This window comes from Zingiber officinale, chromosome 3A (genome assembly GCF_018446385.1).
Source record: "Zingiber officinale cultivar Zhangliang chromosome 3A, Zo_v1.1, whole genome shotgun sequence".
Taxonomy (NCBI): domain Eukaryota; kingdom Viridiplantae; phylum Streptophyta; class Magnoliopsida; order Zingiberales; family Zingiberaceae; genus Zingiber; species Zingiber officinale.
Window position 1 is genome coordinate 22,065,162 of NC_055990.1, and position 22,857 is coordinate 22,088,018.

General features: G+C 43.6%; 1 protein-coding gene across 1 annotated transcript; it reads left to right on the top strand.

Annotated features, from left to right (window-relative positions):
• Nucleotides 1-4,213: 4,213 nt before the first annotated feature.
• LOC122050259 (ethylene-responsive transcription factor ERF017-like) lies at nucleotides 4,214-4,786 on the top strand. The gene has a single exon (XM_042611181.1). It carries the CDS (start codon nucleotides 4,214-4,216, stop codon nucleotides 4,784-4,786), a length of 573 nt encoding a protein of 190 aa, XP_042467115.1.
• The last annotated feature ends 18,071 nt before the right edge of the window (nucleotides 4,787-22,857 follow it).

Genomic DNA, 22,857 nt, shown 5'->3' on the forward strand with positions numbered 1-22,857 from the left:
TTAAAAAAGTGAGAGAGAGAGAGAGAGGTAAAAACAAAATATGGGAGATGCAATTGGATTTTTTTTTAAAAAAAAATCTAAAAGTTTTAAAATTTATTAACTTAATCCTTTTAAAATTATTTTTCTTCATCTATACAATTTTTTACACTAAATTTCAAGGGGAGTGATCGCACTCCTCCTGCCTCTAGTGGCTATGTCCTTGGAACAAGCAGTGGTGTAGCTAGACTAAGCAAGCAGTCGTGCCGCATGGCCGAGGTTGGGCCTGTTGGTCCAGGTAGGCCGGCTGGAGAGGGTCGAGTTGCCTGAAACACAAAAATAAAACACCTTCTCGATCTTTCGACTCGGATTAGTAATGCAATTATAACAAAAACAACAACTTAAAGAAAAATAGTAAAAGACACTAGAGTTTATTTGGTTACAACCTAGATGGTTGTTAATCCAAGACAAATGAACGCTCACTAAGAATCTTCTTCAGTGAAAGCGAAGAAGACTTTTACACTCGTTAATAGCTCAGAAAAGACTAAGAAATTGAATATCAAAGTTGTTGTTAATTTCCTAAGTCTAGGGGTCTTTTTATAGCCCCCGAGAATTCTCATCCGAAACTTGAAGGCGCCTCCCAAGGGTTTGGAGGGTACCTCTGTTAGTTGCTACTCGGAATACTGTTCTAGTTCCCCTGTACAAAAATTTGTACAAGCATAGAACTTAACCTAGCTACTTATGTGCTCTACTGAAGTTAAACTTGGATTGCAAACAATGCTTAACATTATTAATCCAAGTTGCTCTTCAGAAGTTAAACTTGAATTGGGAACGAAACTTAACATTCTTACTTCAAGTTTAACCGATGTGATCTTCCTAAGTTAAACCATATTACAGAAGTTATCAAATATCTATTTCAAAGATCGGCTCCCAGGTCAAACATGCGAGGCACTAGGCTTTCTTGGGTATGAGATCATCCACCATTGTCTCGACAAAACCTTTCAAAGAAATCGGATATTTAATTTCTTACAGTAAACTAGGTTTAACTATAAAGACCTCAATAGAAGCACAATATCAAATATAAAATCGAAAAAAAAAACGATAACAAAACGATAACATAAAAACCGTAAGCCTCTTGTATTTGGTATTTCAAAATCTAAATAAAAGAATGAACTAGTTATGATGCGGAAACTAATAACTAGTTATACCTTTTGTAGCTTATAGACCTCTAGATTTTCTGTCGTATTCCTCTTCTTATCTCGGACGTCGTGTGGGCAACGATCTACCGAGATGAGAATCCACCCAAGCCTCCTTCTTCTCCTTGCAAGTTTCGGCCACCAACTATTCTTTAAGGGAAGCTTTCTTTCTCTTCTTCTTCTCCACAAGCAACCGGCCACCAAGATGAAACAAGACCTCCAAGTGTCGTTGGCCTCAACAAAAGGAGAAGAGAGAAAGAAGAGAGGAGAGGGTCGGCCACCACCAAGGAAAAGAGAGGAGAGGAATAATAGATGTGTTGTGTCATGGGGCAACCTCTCCCTCTCTTTTATAATCCTTGGTCATGGCAAATAAGAAAAATTTTAGACATAATTAAAACTTCCTTATTTTCCTTGCCAATGAATAAAAGGGAAATTTAATTAAAAATTTCCTTTTATTCTTGCTATGGCCGGCCACCTCATAGAGCTCCAAACAAGGAAAGTTTTAAATACAAAATTAAAACTTCCTTATTTGTTTCCGAAAATTTTTAAAATAAAAATTTCTCTTTTCAAATTCCCTTCATGGTTGATTATAAAAGGAAACTTTTATAAATTAAAATCTCTCTTTTAAAACATGTGGATGGTTACAAGGAAAGTTTTCTCTAAAATTAAAATCTTCCTTTTCAACTACAAATAAGGAAAGATATCAAATCTTTCTTTTAATCTTTTATAGAAAGCTATAAAAGGAAAGATTTAAATTTTAAACTTTCTTTTAAAACCATGACTTCCACATAAGGAAAGATTTTAAAAATTAAAACTCTTTTTAATCTAATGTGGTCGGCCACCCTACTTGGGCTCCAAGCTAGGGTCGACCACCACTTGAATCCATCTAGCCTTGGTTTGGCTGACCCTAGCTTGGGCTCCAAGCTTGTCTTGGCCGACCACCTTAAGGTGGGTAAGAAGTTGGGTTTGGGTGTATATAAGACTTTATAAATAAGAGGCTACGACAGAGACCGAGAGGGAGAATTGGTTTTGGTCTCCCGATGAACTTGAGCTTCCCGTGTTCGCTCCGAACACCCAACTCGAGTTCATCAATAATAACACATATCACTAAAGAGTTATTATTGAATTACCGCACCAATCTCATATTACTATATGGGCTCATTCTTATCATGAGTGTGTTAATCTCCCTGTGTTTAAGATATCGAATGTCCACTAATTAAATGAGTTACTAACAACTCACTTAATTAATATCTAACTCCAAGAGTAGTGCCACTCAACCTTATTGTCATGTCGGACTAAGTCTACCTGCAGGGTTTACATGACAATCCTTATGAGCTCCTCTTGAGGACATCATCAACCTAGATTGCTATGACACAGTTTCCTTCTATAATCAACAACACACACTATAAATAATATTATTTCCCAACTTATCGGGCCTATTGATTTATCGAACTAAATCTCACCCACTGATAAATTAAAGAAATAAATATTAAATATATGTGCTTGTTATTATATCGGGATTAAGAGCACACACTTCCATAATAACAGAGGTCTTGTTCTTTTATGTAGTCAGTATAAAAAGAAACTACCTCAAATGGTCCTGCTCAATACACTCAGAGTGTACTAGTGTAATTTTATAGTCAAGATAAACTAATACCAAATTACACTATGACTATTCCAATGGTTTGTTCCTATCCATCTCAGTCGTGAGCTACTATTTATAATTTATAAGAAACTGATAACATGATCTTCTGTGTGTAACACCACACACCATGTTATCTACAATATAAATTAATTGAACAATTACACTTAGCATATAAATATAGACATTTGACCAATGTGATTCTTTATTTCAAAATAAATATTTACAAAAATCTAGGTTTTTAGTATACATTCCAACAGCCTCCAGTGAGGCATCAAGGGATAAAGTTTTATCCCTTGGCAATGGTCAAATTGACTGGCTGAAGGCGCCTTCGATAGCCTTGGAAGATGTCTTCGCACTGTTCATCGAAGGCGCCTTCCACAGAAGGCGCGGAGGTGCCTTTAACAACCTTTGAAGGCACCTCCAACAGCACTTACAACTCCCTTAGCTCATTTGCTGTTGCGATCTCTTGGGTGATTTCAACCACCGAAATAGGGCTCATCCGAACTCAATTTCTGAACTTCTCTTTGAGCATGCTTCCGCTCCGGCTTGTCGTCCCTCGAACGTCGTGCACGTCCTTTTCATCCACCGGCGTACTCTTCCGCAGCGTCTCGTCCCTCGGATGCATCGAGCGTGTCGATTCTCCCGTGTCGTATTTCTCGTTAGCCACGTCTTCTGCTCGACTTCCTATACTCCTAAGCTCCTGCACACTTAGACACAGAGAGTAGAAAATAACATGACCTAACTAACTTAGCTAGATTGATCACATCAAAAATATCTTTGGGATTCTAATAGGGCCACCAATTAAGTGATCATGGTCGTGCGACTGTCGTGGCCACTCGACCCGACAATGCGGCCACCTAGCAGCCAGCTTGGCAACTCAACCTTGCTACACGGGCATGTATTCTCGGCTGGATGGCTGCGTGGCTGGTGAATCACAAAATTTTTAAATTAGTAAGGCCCTTTTTAGGAAATATAAAATTACGATGGGCCTTTTAAAAAATTCTAAAATCCAGGACGACCCTTTGACAAAACAAAGGGTGTTTTTTTTTTTTCTCTCTCGCCTCGTTTAGACATGGCCTCTGACTTACCCCACTCACACACCGCGGCTATTTTGAATACCCGTACGATTTCCCTACGCCACTCGAACACCAACTACCGCTTCTCCCGAACCGCTGATTTGCCACGTGGCCACATGGATTTGCGGGTTTGGGTGTGAGTATATCTAATCCGGGCTCTTTAACGAGCCGTCCATTGCCAATACCGGTCCACCCTGTAATCGGCTCCATGTCATCTGGCAACGCGGCGATCGTTATCTTCGCGCGCTCTTATTTATAACCGCTCCCTCTCTTCGCTCCACGCGATTCGACCGTGAAAGAGCAAAGTGAAGTAGTCCGGCATGGAAGGCAGCGGCTGCGGCGGCGGGTCTCCGGGGGAGAGGAAGCGGTACAGAGGCGTGCGGAGGCGGAAGTGGGGGGCGTGGGTGGCGGAGGTGCGGTTCCCCAACAGCCGGGAGCGACTCTGGCTCGGCTCCTACTGCACTGCGGAGGAAGCCGCCAGGGCCTTCGACGCCGCCTTGTACTGCCTGCGCGGCCCCGGCGCGGAGTTCAACTTCCCCGACAGCCCGCCCGACATTCCTTTTGCCGCCGCCGGCGGGATGAGCCGGGAGGAGATACGGGCCACCGCGATCCGGTTCGCGCACGACGGCGGCTCCGGGCAGCAGACGCCTCCTCAGGAGGCGGTTGAGATAACGGCAGAGGCAGAGGCGGAGACGGAGGCAGAGATGCTGGGGACGGCATTGCAAGCGGGAGAGGAGGCGCCGTCGATTGCGACGGAGCCGCCGGATGCGGCGGGGTCTTACTCGCAGGCCAATGAGGGCATTGGGTTGTGGTTCGATGAGGACGATGAGCTTGGGCCGGAGTTCCCTATTTGTGATGACATTTATAGAATCTCTCCTCTATGGAACTTCTGAATTCAATTCCAGCTAAAATATACTTTTAAAATTATTATTAAATAAAATTATTTCTCTTTATATTCATAATTAATTATAATTTAAGATGACATATATATTATGATTCATTTTCTAACTGACAAGATTCTGATCAGTAAAATTTATCATATTAGTATTATATTAATTATAAGGGAGCTTTGAAACAATAGTAAAATTATACTATCATGTGATGTTACAACGTGAAAATAGTCCTTCTGTCAACTTTGTTTAGAACCTCACATTATAGAAGTTTGCGTGGACGATTTATTTTGCAGTAATCAGAATCATTATTTCAACAAACATATCAAAATCATCTATGATATCCCAAAGAAAAAATATCCCAAACGCGTATTTAATACACCACACTAACATTTTAGCATTAAAAATTTGTCATCAATATCACATTTTATTAATGGATCGAGATTTGTGGGCCCGCAAATTATATTAATAAATTATTATTAGTGAAATTATTGTCACTAAATTTTAGATAATGTATTAGATAATTCAATTATTATTTTATGTTTGTCAATTGTCAACTTAATGGAAATTACTATATCTTAGCACTGCGGGGTGTAATTTTTATACCTGCTCGATGATTACATAATAATAATAATTAAAAAAAAAAACTAGTTACCGTAGCTAATTTATTCATTTATATTATTTTCTTTTTATACAATGAAAACCATTCATTTGAATAGTTTAAACAATTTGATTAAGTTCGAATAATTTGTTTGGTTTTGTATATTCAATTTGATTATTTCTGTGTTTTGTATATTATTCAGTTAAACAATTTGATTATGTGTTATGTAAAAGTAATATGTTATTTAGATGGTTTAGTTTTAATTTTCAATGAAAGAAAAGAACTAAAAGAGGTTAAAAACTCAAGAGGATACTGTATTAATTGAACAAGTAGAAAATTCAATGCCAACGAAGTTTAAAAGAAAACTTAGAGCACCAAACACTTGTGAATAAATAAGAGGATAATGCATTAGTTGAGTGTCTTGTTTAGTTGAGCAAAGATTTAGCTTGAAAGAGTAAGAATGATTTTCAAACAGGGTATTTGTTGTATTTGGAGTAACTCATGGATGATAAATTGCCATCAACTAATCTGAACGCTACCTCTCATATCGAGTCAAGTAACAAGCTACTGAAGAAGTAGCTCAACACTGTTAATGAGATGTTGAATCATAGTAGTGAATTTGGATGGAACGATGTTGAGAAGTATATTATTACAACAAAGGATGTCTTTAATGATTGAGTTAAGGTAACTTTTTTTATTTTTGTATTTTTTTTTCATTTCTTTAATGATTGTGGTTTTTTTTTGGTAATGATATATTTTAAATTTGGAGTCATCCGACTGCTATTGGTTTAAGGAATAAAGAGTCTCCCTCCTATGACTTGATATCTCTGTGGGGGAAAGATCGTGCCATATGAGCTAATGCAGAAACCCAAGCTGATGCAGTATAAGAGATAAATTTATGTGATGAAGAGACTAACACATTGGAGCGAGAAAAAGACGAACATGCATAAGGTCACAAAGATGAAGATTTTGATGATGTTAACCGAGTAATAAGAAAAACTAAGACTCCAAATTCAGATGACTTGGTGGAAGAGATTCAAAAGTATGTTACTATTGTTACTGAAACTAATGAGGAGATGAAGGGAATTTCCACGTACTTCAAGAAACAAATCGATAGTAATAGAAAAATAAAAATATATGATATTAATAGAACTTTTTGAATTCTCTGAGCAAGAAATTATAACATTCTCAAGAATGAACACAAGGTTGACAACTTCTTCACATTGCCAAAGACATTTAGGAAAAATTATATGGTGAAGCAGCTCTTTGAGATTCATCCAAAATAAATTAGATATTTGAATTAGGTTGTTAGTACTTATATTTTGATATAATTTTACACAATCATGATATGTTATTTTGAACTTAGATGAATGTCATTTTGAATTAAATTTAGATGAATGTGCGATGAGAAAATTTACCTTTTTGTTTGTTTTTTTTTTCAAAAGGTTTTATTCTTCATGAAGATTTGTTTCACATTTTATATGGTTTCGTTATTTGTTATCTATTATAGAATGTTAATTGTTACATGGATAATTAGACATCATATTATGTTAGTTATAAAATGTATGTATATATGTCATGGATATCTTTTACACAAGACTCTCTATTTTTATTATTCTTTGTCATGGAAACTATCAAGTCCAAAGCTGCCTACTGAATAATCCACTGTGTGATGGTTGCTCAGAAGTCCAGATTGGTTTGATTAGTCTGAACCATCTATCTACTTAGTTTTAGAGTATTTTTAGCATCATACGTTTATGACCTGTGTACTTATATGTATTTCTCTTTATATTCATGGAGTCGGCGCTAGAGGACCGTTAAAGTAGCGGTTTTTTTTAAGAATATTTTTAATGATTTGAGACTGGATTTCTGCTGGAATTATGGCATTACTAGATTGTTTATAAAGAGGAAGATTTTCCTTTAGTGGACAGCATTTGGTGCTTGGTAGTGCAGTGATATTTTTTTATAGGCAAAATGTTGCATTATTGAAAAGAGATTAATTGTCCATGCATTAACAATTTATATCGATGTTTGTATCCTAAATACTGCACTGTAGTAATTATTTATGTTTTTTTTAAGGTTTTACTTCCACTAATGTTAATTGATCCTGTCCGAGAGTCGAGTCGACGGACGTTGGGAAGATGATACTCACATTGATCCTAGATGTAGACTGAAGATGACGTGGGCCTTCGACGAACTAAGCCTGTAACCACAAGTCGTTAGTGCTGAGCCGAGGAGGGGTTCCCCGGCGATGGTCCTCCGACGCTCAAGTCAGTTACCAGCGACAAATGAATAAAGTGGAGAAGAGAAAAGAGCATCAGCGTAACTGTAGCTACAGTAGAATGCACATACCTCCGTCGAAATCTGTGGGTTCTTATATAGGGCTCCCGAGAGGCACATGCACGCTTTCCAAGGTGTGCACATTTCTCAAAGCATACATGGAAAGGATGTGTCAGAAAAATATGTCTGACGTCATACCTTAACAGCCCGAGCACATCCCTGACGTGCCAGTGGAAGCTTCCACCGTACGATTCTTTATCTGATCATGCCGCCAACCATGCCGCCTGTCGGCGACACTGGTCCCTAGGAAGATATTCTCAACTGCTCCTTTTGTCTGTTATTGGGCCGAGCGGGAGAGTCGCTCGGCCAGTCTGTTGTCCGGGTGACCATGGTCGGACCAAGTGTCCGCTAGGCCAATGGTCTGCTGTCCGGCTCCGTCCTATCGAGCGAGGGAGCCCTGCTTGCTTGGTCGGGGATGCGACCATCGTTTAACCGAGCGAGACGGTCGCTCGGCCTTCACCCTTCCATGCTTGAGCTTTTTGAGCGTCGGAAGCTCGGTATTTGGCCGAGCTGTCAAAGTGTCGAATCGGCTATTCTTTGTGCCAACAGGGAAGGGGACTCGTCCGATCGGACGAGTGCCTAGGATGTTGACCACTTTGACTAGGACCCTCCACGTGGCATTGACCTTCTACAAGGCGGGCCCCACCCTTACTATCGGATCACGTGCCTCCCTCTCAAGTCTAGTTGAAGAAGGCTGTAAGTCCGACTGACTAGACAAGTAGTCTGGTGGTCGATTGGTCGATCGGCCCTGGGCTGGTTGTGTCCCGATCGACCCACGTAGGGCTGATCTCCTAGGCCGTTCGGCACCCTAAGGATTTACACTTGGAATGTTCCTCCTTCGGCGTCTTCGGATGGGCGTGACCTGCGCAGTCAATGCTGACGTCGCCCAAATCCCCTCGGAATTCGTGCAAATCCCACCATTAAGGCCTTCCTGTAAGTGGACGCCACGTGACATTGCCGTCGTCACCGTACGATCGAAGCGACAGGGGTGATGTGACGTTCGGTGGTTCAAATTCAACGGCCGGATCTGTACTTTGGATTCTGTGCCCTAGACCGGACGGCTCCAGTCACTGATCCCCCTCTTTATAAAGCCGCAATGTCGGTTGCTGCTCAATCGTTGGCATCTTTCCCATGTGCTCCGACGATATTACGCGTCCAGTGCCCCAGCGAACCTTGGCTTCTTCCCCCAACGATCCTCGTCTGTAAGCTCTTCAACCTTGCTTCTGCCTGATTCTTTTTCTTCAGTTGCTTCCTTGCTCCTGCTTCGGTGTTTTCCAGTCCCCTTTTCTGTCCATCTTCCTGTTCTTTTGTTTTTCGACGATGGCTAGTTCTTCGCGACTGTCCGACCCCGCTCCCGATCTCTGGTACAACACCATGGAGACTCGGTTTGACGCGGGCGACGCTGCGAGCCTCATCAACACCTTTGACATTCTTCCTGACCACGAAATAATCTTAGCCTCCCCGTCCGATCGGCCCAATGACCCGCCGATCGACATTGTCTATTTTTTCCGCGACCAATTCGTGGTCGGTCTACGTTTCCCAATCCATCCATTCATAACCGAAGCCTGCAATTATTTTCGTGTCCCTTTGGCACAGCTCGTCCCTAATTCTTTCGCCTCCTGTGCGGTGTGGTTGTACTGCTCAAGGTGCATGGTATTCCCCTCACATCTCAGGTATTCCATTACTTCTATTATCCCAAGCAGTTTGAGCTGGGCACCTATCTCTTCCAGTCTCGGGTCGGCTTGGTCTTCTTCGACAAAATGTCATCTTCCAATAAACATTGGAAAGATTACTTTTTTTATATTCGTCTCTCCGAGCGGCCAAGCTTCTGTACCAAGTGGCAAGTCGGGCTCCCGCCTCAACCGGAGCTGCCGAAGTATAAGAGCCGACCGGACTATCTCTATGCGGCCAACCTGCTAGCCGACCAGAAATTTAACATTCATAAGCTGCTGCCGGAGGGGGTGATGTATACGTTCGGGCTGAGTCTGATCTGGACGAAACTCCCGAGCAGCCTAGGTATGAAATTTTCTCTTCTTTCTTCTTTTGAGTCTAACTGATTCTTTTTTTCTTTTGCAGCCAATATCATGATGCGCTCCTTAGCCACCGGGATTATGAAGGCCAAGCAGGCTGAGATCGAGGCAGCAGCAGCAAAAGAGATGGCGAGCCTCGGTCTAACTCCGGTCGGCTCTCACGAGGGTGAGAGCGAGGCTGCGCAAACTGAAGGAGAGGGTGCCGCCGGTCAGACGCCCCACACAAAACCAGCCAGGGATCCGCTTCCTTCTGAGTCCCAGTCTGCCACTCGAGAAGAAGGGTCGGGGTCTTCTGGCAATGTTCCCCTGATTGGGCGCAAGAGGTGCCGCATGACCACCCCTTCCCGCTCTGCAGCCTCGGTGGTGCTCTCCTCCGAGCGGGAAGGCATCTCCCTTCCAGCTGCCTCCGAGACCGTGGAAGCTGTTTCTACCGATCGGCCCCCCTCATTGTCCGATCTGTCGTCAGACCCGATTGCACCTCAGCCGCTAGTGTCTCTTCCTCCAGTTTGGTGGAGGATTCTATGATCCGACATCCTCCCTACTTCAACCTCCCAAGCTTCCGACCCCGCGGCTACTTCTCAGTCAGCCCCGAGTGGTCGCCGATCCGTGACTACCATTCTCCACCTCCCAACAGAGGAGTTCCTGGCGGCCGGCAATCAACCGCAGACTCTCGAACATCATATACACATCCGCGGGCGGCTCGCCAAGGTTTGGGAGGAGGCCATAGGGCGTGCTGCGACGATGCCTTCCGGGATGCTCACCAACAACCACATGCAAATGGCCACCGGCGTAAGTTTTTTTATCTATTCATGATTTACCTTCGTTCGGCACTAACACTCTTCCGTTCGGATGCAATATTGGGTGGAGAGTGTGGCGGTGTGCAACCGTCTGGCGCTGGTGGAGGAGGAGCTTAAGAAGCTCAAGATTGTAGTGGAGCTTCTTCCTCCCAAGGGCCTTCGATTGCCAAGCTGCAGACCGATCTAGCCAGGACCAAGAAGCTTCTGGAGGCTGAGCAGAAGACCTCCTCTGACCTGGGTCGGCTCGAGACCCAGGTGAAATCCTATGACTAGAAGATCGAGCTGGCCACCACCAGAAAAAATCGAGCTATAGCTAACCTGGTCTGCTGAATGTCATACCCCTCGCACCATTCTTTGAGTTTCTGCCCTGCGAACTGCCTACCATTGTCTGAGACGAGTCGGCGTGGAATCCTGAACCGACAGATGATGTGCTGCCAAATAAACTTCTGGATCATCTACTCGGTTATTCTCACTAGCGGCTCTGCTTTGACCCATTTGGAGAAATAATCCACTGAGACAAGCAAGAACTTCTGTTGACCTGTCACCATGGGGAAGGGTCCCGCAATGTCCATACCCCATTGGTCGAATGAGCATGATATCATGGAAGCCTTCATCTCTTTAGTAGGTCGGTGCGAAAGGTTATGGTACTTCTGACAGGACAAGCAGGTGGCCACTATTTGAGCGACGTCTGCTTGTAAGGTCGGCAAGAAATATCTAGCCAACAAGATCTTCCTCGCCATCGACCGGCCGCCCGAATGTCCTCCACAGGAGCCTTGGTGTACCTCTTGCAGTATGTAGTCGGCGTCTTCCGATCCAACGCACCTAAGCAGTGGCCTAGAAAAAGCCTTCTTGAAGAGCTGGTCCCCGACCAATATGAACCGACCGACCCTTTTTCTGAGTAGTCGAGCCTCCTCCCAATTGGACAGTGTAGCTCTCAATTGCAAAAACTCTATCAATGTCGTCCTCCAATCACCTAGGAAAGTGAGTCCCTCCATCCGATCGATATACGCCACCAAAGACACCTGCTCGATCGGCTGTGTGATAACAATGGGTGATAGCGAGCTGGCTAGTTTGGCCAGCTCGTCCGTCGCCTGGTTTTCTGCTCGGGGAATCTTTTGTATGATGGCCTATGAAAAATTGGCCTTCAGCTTTTCGAAGGCCTCCGCGTAGAGCTTAAGCCGAGTGTTACTTATCTCGAACGTCCCAATAAGCTGCTGAGCGGCTAATTGGGAATCCGAGTGAATTAAAACCTTGAATTCTCCCACGTGTCGGGTGGCTTGCAGGTCTGCTATGAGTGCTTTGTATTCGGCCTCATTGTTGGTCACCCGATAATCCAGCCGAACGGACAAATGCATCCGCTCTTCTTGGGGGGAGATCAGTAGTTTATCAATCCCACTTCCTTGTCGAGTAGATGATCCGTCCACATATATCCTCCAAGTGGCTTCTGGCTCGAGATTTTGTACTTCAGTGACGAAGTCCACCAAGAACTGCGCCTTAATGGTCGTTCAGGGTTGATACTGAATGTCAAATTCACTGAGTTCTGTTGTCCACTTGATCAACCGTCCTGATGCCTCTAGGTTGAGGAGGACTCTCCCTAGAGGGTTGTTGGTCATCACGATGATTGTGTGCACGAGGAAATATGGGTGGAGCCTTCGAGCGGCCAGAACTAACACAAGGATAAACTTCTCGAGACCAGTGTAACAGGATTCAACATCTTTTAAAATATAGCTTAGAAAATACACTAGTTGTTCTTCGTCGTTCTGTCGAACAAGCACCGAGCTGACAGCGTACTCGGTCGAGGACAAATAAATTCGAAGCGGCTCACCGGCAGTTGGCTTAGCTAGCACAGGCAGCGAGTTCAGATACGCCTTGAGTTCTTTGAATGCCCGGTTGTACTCCGAGTCCCACTGAAATTTGGTGGCTCAGCGTAATATCTTGAAGAATGGCAGGCTCCGGTTGGATGATTTGGAGATGAACCGAGATAATGCTGTTATCCAACCTGTGAGACGCTGAGCTTCATTAAATTTCTTGGAGGTGACATATCTTGTAGTGCCTTTACTTTGTTGGGGTTCACTTCAATGCCCTCCGCTTCTTGTGACGAATATACACTTGTTCGGATTTAGCTTGATTCCATATGTCCTAAGTGTCTGGCAGGTCTCCATGATATCTGCACAGAGGTCAGCCGCTCGGAGAGATTTAATCAGTATGTCATCAACGTATACCTCCATATTGCGGTCGATCTGCCACCGGAACACCTTGTTCATCAGCCTCTGGTAGGTTGGCTCTGGCATTCTTCAGTCCAAAAGGCATCACGTTGTAATAGTAGGTTCCATTAGCCATAATAAAGTTAACATTCTCTTGATCCTTTTTAGCGAGTGGCACTTGGTGGTACCCTTGATATGCGTCCAGTATGCATATCAGCTCGCACCCGGCAGTGGAGTCTACCACCTGATCGATCTGGGGCAAGGGATAGAAGTCTTTCGAGCATGCTTTATTCAAGTCTCGGAAGTCGATGCAAACCCGCCATTTGTTGCATGTCTTGGAGATGAGTACCACGTTCACGAGCCAGCTCGGAAACTGAACCTCCCGTATGTGGCCAGCCTCCAGGAGCTTCTCGACTTCCGCCCGAATGATCAGGTTCTGCTCAACACTGAAGTCTCTTTTTCTCTGCTTTACCGGCCTAGCGTCCGGTCGAATGTGGAGTTCATATTGCACAACACTCGGAGAGATGCCGGGCAGCTCGTGCGTTGACCATGCAAAAATGTCATGGTTCTGCTGGAGGTAGTTGATCAGTTCAGCTTTTTGCTTGGCCCCGAGGTCGGACACTATAAAGGTCGTCGCCTCTGCTTGGCCAGGATGTATCTGCACTTCTTCATTTTCCTCATAAACCAGACTAGGAGGTTTTTTGGTTATGGCGTATACCTCTAGCCAGGGCGTCTTCCGAGCAGACTTGGCCTCTGTTTTGACCATCTCCACGTAGCGGCGTCGAGCAGCCAGCTGATCCCCTTTGACTTCCCTGACCTGGTATTCGACTGGGAACTTGATCTTCTAGCAGTAGGTTGATACTACCGCTCAGAACTTATTGAGGGTCGGCCGATCCAGAATGACGTTGTAGGAGGAGGGAGCATCTACTATGATGAAGTTGGTGGTTCGCGTCCTCCGGAGTGGCTCCTCTCCAAGTGATATGACCAACCTGGTTTGGCCGATCGACTGAAGCTCATTGCCAGTGAACCCGTACAGAGGGGTCGTCATCGGCAGCAACTTGACATAGTCGATCTGGAGCTGCTCGATCGCCTTCTTGAAAATGATGTTGACCGAGCTTCCTGTGTCAATGAATATGCGGCGAATAGTATAGTTGACAATTACCGCTCGGATAATGAGGGTGTCGTCGTGCGGTACTTCGACTCCTTCGATATCTCTGGGGCCGAAGTTGATCTCGAGCCCGCTTGCATTCTCCTTGCTGTAGCCAACGACGTGGATCTCCAACCTCCGAGCGTATGATTTTCGAGCTCGATTGGAGTCTCCGCTGATTGGTCCACCAACTATGATGTTGATCTCCCCCGGGCAGCATTACTTCTATTCTCCTCCTCCCGAGTGGATAGTCTGCCTCGTTCGTGTGAGGCTCAGAGATGGTCGCCACTCCTTGGCTGATGATGATGCTGCCGCTCGGGTGATCGCCTGGTCTCCCGCCGTCCGATTCTCTGATGCCTATGTCGTCGGTCAGGGGAAGGCGATTGGCGTCGATAACTTCTAGGGGTCGTTTGAGCGATCGAGGGGAATCTGTGACAATCGCGAGTGTTGTGGGTTGCCGACTGATGGAAAGCACAGGACATAGGAGTCCATACCTTTCCCTTTGGTTTCGGCCGCTCGGAGGCCACATGCTGGACGACGTGTAGCCTTGCTTCCTGATGTGGTCGTGCTCCTTCGTCTCGGGGCCCTCTTGGCAGCTGGTGGCTGGTCGGCGGTCTTCGCTTGGCCAACGCCGATGGTTCTTATGGCACTTCCTTTGTAAAATACCGGAAAATAGGCGAATATTAATAAGGGAATTTTCCGGAATTTTTGGAAATTTTTCGGAAATTTTTCGGAGCTCGTATGGACGAGTTAACGGGGACAAAATGGGGTCCGGAAAAGCCTGTTTTGGCTACACTATTTAAAAGAGGAAAAGTTGAATTTCTTAATTCCTTTTCTTTATTTATTTTGCTTTTTCTTTTATTTCCGCCGTTCCCTCTTTCTCGCCGAACCCGAGCGCCGAATCATTTTCTCCCCGACGCCGCTCCCACGCCCTAACCACCATTCGGCGGTTTCCTTCCTCTTCTCTACTTCTCCCCCCGAGCCGAAGCAGCGTGCCCTAGCCAGTCCCGGTCTTCTTCTCCCTGCTGCCGAAGCCCTAGCATCGCCGGAAGTTTGATCTCTGCCACTGACGCCGGCCGTTTGTCCTCAGCAAAGTAGCGCCGCACCCCTTGTGCCGACCGCCGCGAATTCCTCCGCTCTAGGTCAGGCCGACACCCGATTTCCTCTTCTTCTTGTGCTCACGACCCGCCGCACCTCTGCACAGTGCCGACGCCACTGCCTAGTGCTTCTGCCATTATTGACGAAGCCTCTACCCTAGTTCCTTTCTGCTGAGCCAACAAGGTGAGTGGGTTGTAACACTTGGTTGCACTTTGGATTTCCCCTTCTGACCTAATCTGCAGGTGTAGGGTTTAGCGGATCGCTGATTACGAGGGTAATCTTGTGCTGCGGATTGATCTTGGGTCCAGCAGCCATAATTTCCAGCAAACATTCTTGCTGTGAGAAGTGAAAGGTAAGGAATTGTGTTCTGTATTAGGATTTTTGATTTATGATGTACACATCTTAATCTGACAGTGGGGAAAGGAAGATTTCCAGTAGGGTTTCGCTGTGGTTTGTTGATTTCCGACAGCAACCCTATTCAGAAGCCCTTGATCCAGTAGCAATCACGGTTGTGAATTTAGGTAAGGGGTAGGAATTTGATATGTTTTGTAGTAGAAGATTATGTGTTGATTAGGGTTCGTTAATTACACTGGATTGATTAGTTGGGTTCAATTTAGGACTTCGTAATTGGATTAGAATTTAGTTTAGCTAATTGTTGTATGATGGAAATGAGCTAAACTAGATATTATGTTTGATACCACAGGACTTTGACGCGAGACGAGCATCTCGATGTCGGATTTGGACATTCCTATTGGAGGCGGGTACTTTTGACTTTTTTGTCTTTGATATGCTTAGTAATGAAATTAACATGTTGCATTAATAGTGTTTCTTATCTATTCCGGTTAATCACTACCCAAATCTTGGTACATGGTTGATTGATTGATTTGTTTTGCATCCCATGTGTACTTTACCTGTCTATACATGCATATAGGGGTAGTGATATGCCATGCTTGACCATGTTCAGGACCTAGGTTTTATACCCTCTGTATACCTTTAGATTGTTTTGGATTCGTTGACCTATGATGCATTTTTATATATACGTGGATTAGGTCAGGATATTTTTGTGGTTAGTGCCATGCACCATTTGCATGATTGCATGCTGAGCGATAGTCCGCTCCATTATTGTTGAGCACATCGCCAGTTACATGGATCTGCACACACCACCACTCATGGGTTAGTGGTCGATTCAGGCTGAGTGTGTTGCAGCAGAGACTCTGTTAGGCATCGTTGGTCCGCTCATGGGTAGTGTGACACAACGTGTTATCCCGCAGGGATTCCTCCCCGTCTTTGAGTACCGGGAGATGAGAGCATTGCGCTCCCCCATTTATGATTTGGGGTAGGAGGATAGGTGTACTCCGACAGCATCCCGTCCACTCGGTCACTCATCAGGAGTAGTGATGACAGAGTGCACGGTTGTCACAGCACTACCCACTCGGCCTCACTATTGTGTGTGAGATGATCGACTAGCGTCAGGGGTGACCAGGACACATCATTGGCATCATATGCATGATGCATTTATTGCTTGTGTTTGTGGTTGCTGCATTTATATGCTGCATATTGTTTGGATACCTATGTTTGACATGCATACATGATTCCTATACCACTCGGACTGTTTGACCTTATACTCAGGACCTGGTTAGTACAGCATTCTCCTGTTTACTTCAAATGCATTTTTATCTTTCTTATCAGGAGACTGTACGCATGATTAGTGCTAGGTGTTGTTTCTTTACTTTGCATATCAATTGTACCTGCTGAGTGTTGGACTCACCCCGCCTCCATTGTTGATATTTTCAGGTTGATGCTGTCAGGAGAGAGTTCCAGTTGCTGGTCCCTGCAGACCTCGAGGATGTGATTGGTTTTTCGTTTGGTTTCCTTTTCTGTTCTAAACTGTTTGAACTTGTTATGTTCTGGATTTATTTACTTATGGACATGGTATAGATTTTATTATATCGATGGATTTGGATTTGGTTTTTATTCTACTACATGCCTGCCTGGACGGTAGAAGAGCTGAGTTCGTCGGATTTGAGCTTTACGAGTGTAGTGGAGTAGGGTGGATTTCGAGTCAGGGTATTATTTTACTGTTTAATTATCTTAACTGCGTGGTTGTGACAGCCAGAGGCTGAATAGATTATATATAACTGCGTGGTGATGTTTTATTTTGTTGTTATTATTCCAGCCGCCTGTGGCTGAGGTATTTGTGAGATGTAGAAAAGTTTCAGATTGTCCACCGTACAGGGGAGATGCTGCCGAAATTTTCTCGGGCAGGGACTCCTCTGGGGCGTGACATCCTTCCTTCTGGCCGCCTGGGCTTCCTCCATGTTTATGTATCCGTTGGCCTTTTACAACATATGGTCGTAGTCTCAGGGTGACTTCCTGACGAGCGACCGGAAGAAGTCCTCATCCACGAGTCCTTGCGTGAACACGTTCATCATGGTCTCAGACGAGACCGAGGGAATATCCATCGCTACCTAGTTGAAGCGCTGGATGTAGGCTCGGAGAGTATCTCTTGGCTCTTGCTTCATGAAGAACAGACTGACTCTTGTCTTCTGATAGCGCCTGCTACTCGCGAAGTGGTGGAGGAAAGCCGTTCGAAAGTCCTTAAAACTCCGGATTAACCCGTCCGACAACCTCCGAAACTAGCGTTGTGTCGAGCCGGATAATGTAGTGAGGAAGACTCGACATTTGACTCCATCTGTGTATTGATGAAAAGTAGCAGCGTTGTCGAACTTACCAAGATGGTCGTCTGAGTCGGTTGATCCGTTATACTCTCCAATCGTCAGAGGTGCGTAGTGCCTCGGTAGCGGATATTGCAGTATCATCTCGGAGAATTGGCGGTTGATCCGCTCGGGAGATAAATTAGCTTTCGACGCTTTGCCTTTCCTCGCGTCCCGAACGTGCACTTCATCTGACGAAGAACCTCGCTCATGGTTTGCTTGTGCGATCTCGGAGGGCGTTTGGAACAAAGCCCAGTGGAATGGTATCAGGGCGGGCAATGCCTCCCCTTGCGTGTCGGTCGGCCCTTTATTCTGTCCCCAGATGGACAACTGTTCCGGTCGGTCTTCCTGTGCTGCTCAGCCTCCCAAGGCTGATGTCGCCTGTTGCGCCAGCCGATCGGCCAACGCTCTTTACTGTTGCTACTCAACTATTTTTGCTGCTCGTGCTTGTATGAGTGTGTCGAGCTCCTCCTGAGTGAGCGTCACGGTGTGAAGTCGTCCAGCTTCTTAGCTTCCATCTTCTCGGCTCGGATGCAGGTACGTTCCCACAGATGGCGCCTAATTTGATCCTGTATGAGAGTCGAGTCGACGGACGCTGGGGTGATGGCGCTCACGTTGACTGGATGTAGACTGAAGATGACGTGGGCCTTCGACGAACTAAGCCTGCAACCACAAGTCGTTAGTGCCGAGCCGAGGAGGGGTTCCCCGGCGATGGCCCTCCGATGCTCAAGTCAGTCACCGGTGACAAACGAATGAAGTGGAGAAGAGAAAAGAGCAGCAACGTAATTGTAGCTATAGTAGAATGCACATACCTCTGTCGAAGTCTGGGAGTCCTTATATAGGACTCTCGAGAGGCGCGTGCATATTTCCCAAAGCGTGCATGCTTCTCAAAGCATACCTAGAAAGGATGTGTCAGAAAAGCGTGTCTGACGCCATACTTTAACAGGCCGAGCACATCCCTGACATGACAGTGGAAGCTTCGACCATACGATTCTTTATCTGACCATGCCGCCAACCATGCCGCCTGTCGGCGACACTGGTCCCTAGGAAGATATTCCCAACTGCTCCTTTTGTCCGTTATTGGGCCGAGCGGGAGAGTCGCTCGGCCAGTTTGTCGTCTGGGTGACCATGGGCGGGCCAAGTGTCTGCTCGGCCAATGGTTTGCTGTCCGACTCCGTCCTGTCGAGCGAGGGAGCCCTGCTTGCTTGGTCGGGGCTATGACCACCGTTTAATTGAGCGAGACGACCGCTCGGCCTTCGTCCTTTTATGCTTGAGCTTTTTAAGCGTCGAAAGCTCGGTATTTGGCCGAGCTGTCGAAGTATCGAATAAGCTATTCTTCATGCTGATCGGGAAGAGGACTCGTCTGATCGGACGAGTCCCTAGGACGTTGACCACTTTGACTAGGACCCTCCACGTGGCATTGACCTTCTACAAGATAGGCCCATCCTTACCACCGGATTATTAATCTTTGCAGGATGCATGTGCTAATTGAAGCAACTTTCATTTTATTTATAGGAACTTGGCCTCAGCACCTCTAATACCTGTTCATGTTGTTCTACATGATTGGGTAAGGCACACAGATGGGAAACTGAGCTTCCTAGGATTCGATCAGCCCAATCCCTTGCAAAGGCTCGATAGAGGTTGAGAATACAATTAAAGTGTTATATTAGAAAGATATGAAAAAAAACATGGATTTAAAAATAATGAAGATATTTTTATTGGTATAAGTCCTTGTGGGGAGAGTTCAAAAATAAAGTCATGAGAACTTATGTCCAAAATGAATAATATTATATAATTATGGATATATGTAAATTCTTTTTGGTCTCACTAAATGGTATCAGAGTCATGGTACAGACCGGAAGCCATGTGGGGTTACCTTGAAGGGAGGCTCGCGGAGTAGATCAAGATGACCAGATACTTACAGGAGGTCTAAATCATGAGAGTAATGATAGTGTTTCGTTTGAAAGGAGGATTATTGAGAATAAAATTAAAGTCTATATCTAAAAGACATAGAAAAGAACATAAAATTTAAAAGTAATGACAATAACTCATTAATATGAGGTCTTTTAGATAGGGATATATGACTTTGTGATGTAATAGAGCCAGTCCATTTCCAATGTTTGTTTGTTTAAATGTAAAATTAAAAAATAAAAATCTAACCACGGCCTCTAGTTTTATTGAGTAATTTTAACATTTATAAATTAATTATATTTATTTATTATATATATTATCAATTTATTATTAATATTAATATTATTAATTTAATTTATTTTTTTAAAAAATAACTAAATATCAAATTGATTTAGTTGTAAAATTATCTAAGCTTGAAACATGGATAATACAGTAAATATCAAACTAAATATTAAAATTTTTAAATAAATAAAACTTTTTCTTATATTATCTAGACTGAATTAAACAATAATAAATTATATTTTAGTTTTTATAATTTTAATTATATAATAATTTGATAATTATATACTATGGTTCTGAATGATAATTTGAACTAATCATACTAATAGAATTTTCAGATGAATTAACTCATGGCAAATGTCGGCCTATCAAAGATTTATTATTTGATGGGATGGGACAGACGAACATGTCATCGCGGGGGCTAAGATATTATCAATGTGGTCTAATCCAAAGAGGATTATGAATTAGACGACCAATCCATCCTCAAATAAAAAATTAAAAAAATTATAATTCATTGAATTGGATTATTTCATAATAACTTTGATCTGAACAGATGTTTTTTTTTCCTTCTCAATGCGTGTGAGTCAATTTGAGTCTGTTCTGCCCTGGTCCGTCTGGACCCACAATCTATCTGTGGAGGCTGATCTATTTTGGTCCGCTTCTTTCAGACTTTCACTAGTCCGGCCAACCCTACTAATCTGATAATTAATAGCTCTAATGACATGCAATGAATATTCAAAAATGGTCCCTGACGTGATAGGGTTCATAATTTGATTCTAGTTATAATATATTTATAGATTTTTTTTAAAATTGAACACGTAATCAATAATAGATATTTGACTTTTTTTTTTTAATTGAACACGTAATCAATAGATATTTGACTTTTAGACTGTTCGTCCCATATATTTTCTAATTTACTTTTACAATAAATAAAAAATTTATAAAATCAAATCGATAACCTCATAATTAATCAATGAGACTAATTGATTTTTTTTTCATATGACAATATAATTAATTTCAAAAATTATAATTAATAAAATAAAAAATGGTTTATATTTTATTCAACCCCACTGTAGTTTTACAGTTGGTGCTGATTGTTTTTTAAATTTATTTTTATTATAATTTAAGTGACAAATTATTTTTTAAAATTCACCCTCTTTCCTTTTCAAATCATTGAATAATCCATCAATTTTTCAAATGCCCCTTGAGTTTGATCAATTTTCAAATTTTTACCCAGGGAGCTACTATGTAACGGAAAGATAAGTTATCATCCAGATATTTACAATTTAATTCTTAACTACTATATATTTATAGAGATTTTTCTTTCAAATAGGGCGTGTAATTACGGGATGCTGATCTTCTGAGATGCTCACCACGAGCACTACTAAATTTATCATGACAAGTGGTAGGAAATTTCTATGGGACTGGGTCAATCGCCCCAGGTTTGATGTTATCTAGTTCAATATTTTTATCCCCGGGCTACAACGCAGTGGAAGGGCGCCAAGTTGTCACCCAGGCACCCGCCATAAACGCTTTCCAATTTACCCTAGCAGTCGATGAGAAACCTCCATGGAATCGGGTCGGTTGCCCTAGGCTCGGTGTTACTTGGTTCAACATTTTACCCCGGGGCTACGGTGTAATGGAAGGACGCTAAGTTGTCACTCAGGCATCCGTAGTTCGATCCCCAACTACGATGCATTTGTAAGGATTTTTTTCTCCAAGTGGGATGCACAACCACGAGATACTGGGTTTCTGGACCGCCCACTGCAAGCACTTCCCGATTTATCCTAATGGTCGGTGAGAAACTTACATGAGATCCGACCAATCGTCCCAAATTTGGTGTTATCTGGTTCAACATTTAGCCCCTAGGGCTAGGGCTACGACACAAGGCACTCGCGGTTCGATTCCTAGCTACGACATATTTATAAAGATTTTCCCTCCAAATAGAGTGTGCAACCACGAGATGCTAGACTTCTGAGCCGCCCACCGTGAGCATTTCCTGATTTACCCTAGCGATCGGTGGAAAACTTTCACGCAGTCGGGTCAGTCATCCCAGGTTCGATGTTACACATGGTTCATCATTTTTGCCCCTGGGGCTACAGTGCTACAGAAGGACACCAAGTTATGACTCAAGCACCTACAGTTCAATCCTAGTTACTGTTCATTTATAGGGATATTTTTTCCAAATAAGACGTGCAACCACGAGATGATGAGCTTCTAGGTCACTTGCTGCGATCCCTTCCCAATTTACCCTAGCAGTCAATGGGAAACTTTCAATAGGCCGGGCCGGTAACCTAGATTCAATGTTCTCTGGTTTAATATTTTTGCTCCTGAAACTATAGTACTGCGAAAGGGCGTCAAGTTGTCACCCAGGTATTTATAGTTCGATCCCAAGCTATGATACATTTGTAGTGATTTTTTTATTGGTCCTGGTGCGACTGGAAAGAAGTGATGTGAATTGTCTTGTTAAAAAAAATATTTTTTTTCCTTTCGATTTTAGCAAAGATAAATAAATATTATTTAATCAAAATAAACATGAAAATGAGTAAGAAACAATATCGATTTATTTGGTTTGCAATCAAAAGATTGCTAGTCCAAGACTTTGAAAGTTTCACTAAAAGTCTCTTTCTGATGGGGTAGCCTATTACATCAATTCAGTACAGAGAAACTTAGAAAGCAGTAAACAATTGAAGAACAAGTGTTATATAAAATGAGGATGATCAGGGGTCTATTTATAGCCTAATGTCGAACTAGTCGTTTTGCTGATATGGCATCTCTGGGCGCTTGGACCTAGTTCGGGCGCCCCCAGCGATACCTCTTTATCTGTTCTCAATGACTATGTAACGATGTAAGGATAAAACTTTTTCCTCGGTTGGCCGTCTGGATTGGTTCGAGCACTTGGAGTGCTATTGATGTGGACCCGATTGTCATCCGCAGCAATGTCTCTTCGATA

Coding starts and splice junctions, on each gene's coding strand:
- LOC122050259 (XM_042611181.1), top strand. CDS start 4,214: ATGGAAGGCAGCGGCTGCGGCGGCGGGTCTCCGGGGGAGAGGAAGCGG.